This window comes from Watersipora subatra, chromosome 11, assembly GCF_963576615.1.
Source record: "Watersipora subatra chromosome 11, tzWatSuba1.1, whole genome shotgun sequence".
NCBI classification, from domain to species: Eukaryota; Metazoa; Bryozoa; class Gymnolaemata; order Cheilostomatida; family Watersiporidae; genus Watersipora; species Watersipora subatra.
In genome coordinates this window covers 5,901,860-5,904,931 of record NC_088718.1, presented here as the reverse complement: position 1 = coordinate 5,904,931, position 3,072 = coordinate 5,901,860, and the positions used below count along the sequence as shown (strand labels likewise).

The following is a 3,072-nucleotide window of genomic DNA, read 5'->3' as shown; positions in this document are numbered from 1 at the left end:
ATATATATATATATATATATATATATATTATAGTTATTTATAGCATATATAGTTTTTCAAGTATGCAAACTTATGCTAGAATTCTGTTAGGTAATTATGTTACAGGCCAACACATCTATGTACAGGAACAATTTACCAGTAATTTCACCTATTGTGTTGTTTGTGTCTATGAACAATGTCACATATCTGTATCCTTCATAGTGCTATACAATTGATCAAAGAACAGCAATAACTTTTTTTACAAATAAATATTTTTTATTATAGGCATTTGTTGTAGTAGTTAGAAAAACATTTCACCTTCATAAGACAAACTAAAAATAAACTTTTTGTGCAAGCTTAATGCATTTACACTCCTTGCAATCCCAATGTAGTACCATCATTCCATCTAAATCATAAAACCAGAGATATAACTTTATGCAAAATTAAGTGCCGAGCTATCACAGGCATCGCATTAGCTTATGGCATCACTGTCGGAGTGGCACTGGCAGCAGCTGGTACGATTGGTTTCGACCTGCAGGTGGCAAGATTCACTAAATGAGAAAAGTTGCAGTAGCAATGTGTCAAATCGTAGAGTAGGGTTCCTGGACAGCGAAGCCTCCCAAATGTCGAGCAATCATTCGATCTCACTAAAATATGAAAAGCAGAATATTGGTTGTAATAAATGCTGTCATCTTCAACCTAACTAGAGGTTATAAGCATCTGCTAATACATAACGCATTGGAAGGTATACACAAAGTAGTCAATTGGAAACTTGCTGCAAAACTTATGAATGCCTCTACTGCAGAAATCCAATTGTTTAAAAAAATCTACATCATTCAATTGTAACTGCACAGCTGCTAGTTATGGCATATGAAACATGTACAAATCAAGTAATTTAGATTCTTAAAACTGCAACAGCTGCTTGCGGTATTATACTGATTGAGTGCTCCACCTGTCAACTTACCTTTCACTCCCGGGCAGCTCTGTTGAACAATGAGTTGTGGTGCAGCAGTTGGTTGTATGTTGGCTGCAGTTGTTTGTCTTGGTGTTGTTATTTGCATTAGCCTTCCTGTTGTTCTCTGTGGCACTGTTGTTGTGCGCATCGAGGTTGGGTTCAGAGTTGAAACTGGTGTGGTCATTATAACTACTTGTTGAGTGGCTGGTGGTTCCGTCGGCACAACTGATGGTTCTGTTGGTACAACTGGTGGTTCTGTTGGTACAACAAGTGGTTCTGTTGGTACAACTGGTGGTTCTGTTGGTACAACAAGTGGTTCTGTTGGTACAACTGGTGGTTCTGTTGGTACAACAAGCGGTTCTGTTGGTACAACTGGTGGTTCTGTTGGTACAACGAGCGGTTCTGTTGGTACAACTGGTGGTTCTGCTGGTGTAACTGGTGTTGTTGATGAAACTGATGGTGTCGTTGATGTTGGTGCTCTATCAGTTACTGCTACAGTTGCAACTTGTGTTGTACTTGCCACATTGGATGTCACCGGTGCAGAAGTAGGTGGAGCCAAGGTAGCAGTAGGACTGGTTGCGGGTACTGTAACACTCACCACATTTGTAGTACCCGCTACTCCTGGTGTGACTGCAGCCGTGTTGGTTAAAGGTTGATGACCCACTGGTGTAACAGAGGTAGCTGCTTCCAGTGGAGGATTTGCTCCAGAGATAGCCGGGGTTTTGCCCGCTACTGTAGGTACAACCCCTGTTGGTGGTACGGCTGGAACTGAGGTTGGCAGTATGGCTGGAACTGCTGTTGGTGGTACAGTTGGAACTGGCTGGTTTCCATTGAGGATGCTGACTATATTATCAAGCTGACCTGGCTGGAGAATGCCTCTAAAATTTATAAAATACTTCAAACAAAAAATTAAAAAAAATTTACAGCTTTAGGTTATTGATTTAGTTAGTCATAACCTACGGATACACCAGGCTTTGTTTATAATCTCAATATTGTACAAACTGATATTAGGTAACTCATCTCACAGCCCGAAGGAAAAATTTGTAGCGATGACATGATTTTCATGAAATTTACATGATCACAAAGGATTTAAAGAAATAATAAAATATTATAACGAAATTTTTTCAAAATATAATTCCAAAAATTTTAAATGTTTTATAACACTTATAATACTTCCATACAAGTGCACTTGATTCCAAAAAATATATAACTTACAAATAAAATTATAAAAAACATTTTAATGAAGTATTGTTTCTAAGCAATAAAGTTTGATAGTTATCCTATATGTGTTATTTAATGTATTTTAAAATGTAACTGTTAAGTTTACTGAGTACTAATCACTTTGTGGTAACAATATGGAGTATTGTTGTGGTTAGAACTCAATAAGGCATCTTAAAAAACTTGCATACAGCAATTTTAGAATTCAGCTGACGCCTAGTTTTTAATTTACAATAGTCATACCTAAGACTTTTTTATTTAATTATTGAATAGAATGTTTTCTCGTGATGATGTAAGACCTTGGTACTTAGTAATAAAGTTCCAACTTTAGAAGTATAATTAAAATAGAGCACATACCTCAGTCTGTCTAGAAATTGCCCATCCACACCGATGGCTAGAATGACTGCAACCAGCACCACTATCTTCTGCGCCATGTTTTTACTGTTGGATTACTGACTAGCTCTTCTACTTGACAAACTGAATGTTGTCTTTTGTCTCTATCTATATATACGCCCAGGTATTAGTGGTCAGTAATTACTATTGCAGAGAAATGCGTCACAAATTGAATTAGTCAAATTAAAACAATCATTATATTCATAGGGTTTACCGAAAGCCAGCGGTCTTTTTTAAGGAAAGGGTGGAATATAATTAAAATGGTAATTTATGTGTCAAGTAGCTTTCGGGTAAAAACATGTAGTCGATGCATGTTTGGTTTCATCGCTAACTTAACTGCGTACTTGTTGTTGCCATTCTGAAAATAAAATATAGTTTGTTATATCACAATGGAAAAAACTACAAAAAGAAAATTTGTATCAGTTTCATAAGCAGTATGTGTTATAAAGCTTTTAGCAAATTGCTACAGCAGTGGAGTATTATAGCCTTAGTAGATTTATTTTTGGTGGTAGATTGAAATTCTTTTT

General features: G+C 36.4%; 1 protein-coding gene across 1 annotated transcript; it reads right to left on the bottom strand.

Moving 5' to 3' along the window:
- Nucleotides 1-233: 233 nt before the first annotated feature.
- Nucleotides 234-2,646, bottom strand: LOC137408437 (uncharacterized). The gene is made up of 3 exons (XM_068094966.1): nucleotides 2,510-2,646; nucleotides 944-1,812; nucleotides 234-626 (listed from the first exon to the last, which is right to left on the bottom strand). The coding sequence occupies exons 1-3, from the start codon at nucleotides 2,584-2,586 to the stop codon at nucleotides 457-459; spliced, it is 1,116 nt and encodes a 371-aa protein (XP_067951067.1). The 5' UTR covers nucleotides 2,587-2,646; the 3' UTR covers nucleotides 234-456.
- Nucleotides 2,647-3,072: the final 426 nt, after the last annotated feature.

What these genes read in the sequence shown, in the direction of transcription:
- LOC137408437 (XM_068094966.1), bottom strand. Translation starts at nt 2,586, where the DNA reads ATGGCGCAGAAGATAGTGGTGCTGGTTGCAGTCATTCTAGCCATCGGT. An exon ending in CAATTTCTAGACAGACTGAG is followed by an intron (nt 1,813 to 2,509) that starts GTATGTGCTCTA and finishes TATAAATTTTAG; the next exon opens with AGGCATTCTCCAGCCAGGTC. An exon ending in GAGCTGCCCGGGAGTGAAAG is followed by an intron (nt 627 to 943) that starts GTAAGTTGACAG and finishes TTCATATTTTAG; the next exon opens with TGAGATCGAATGATTGCTCG.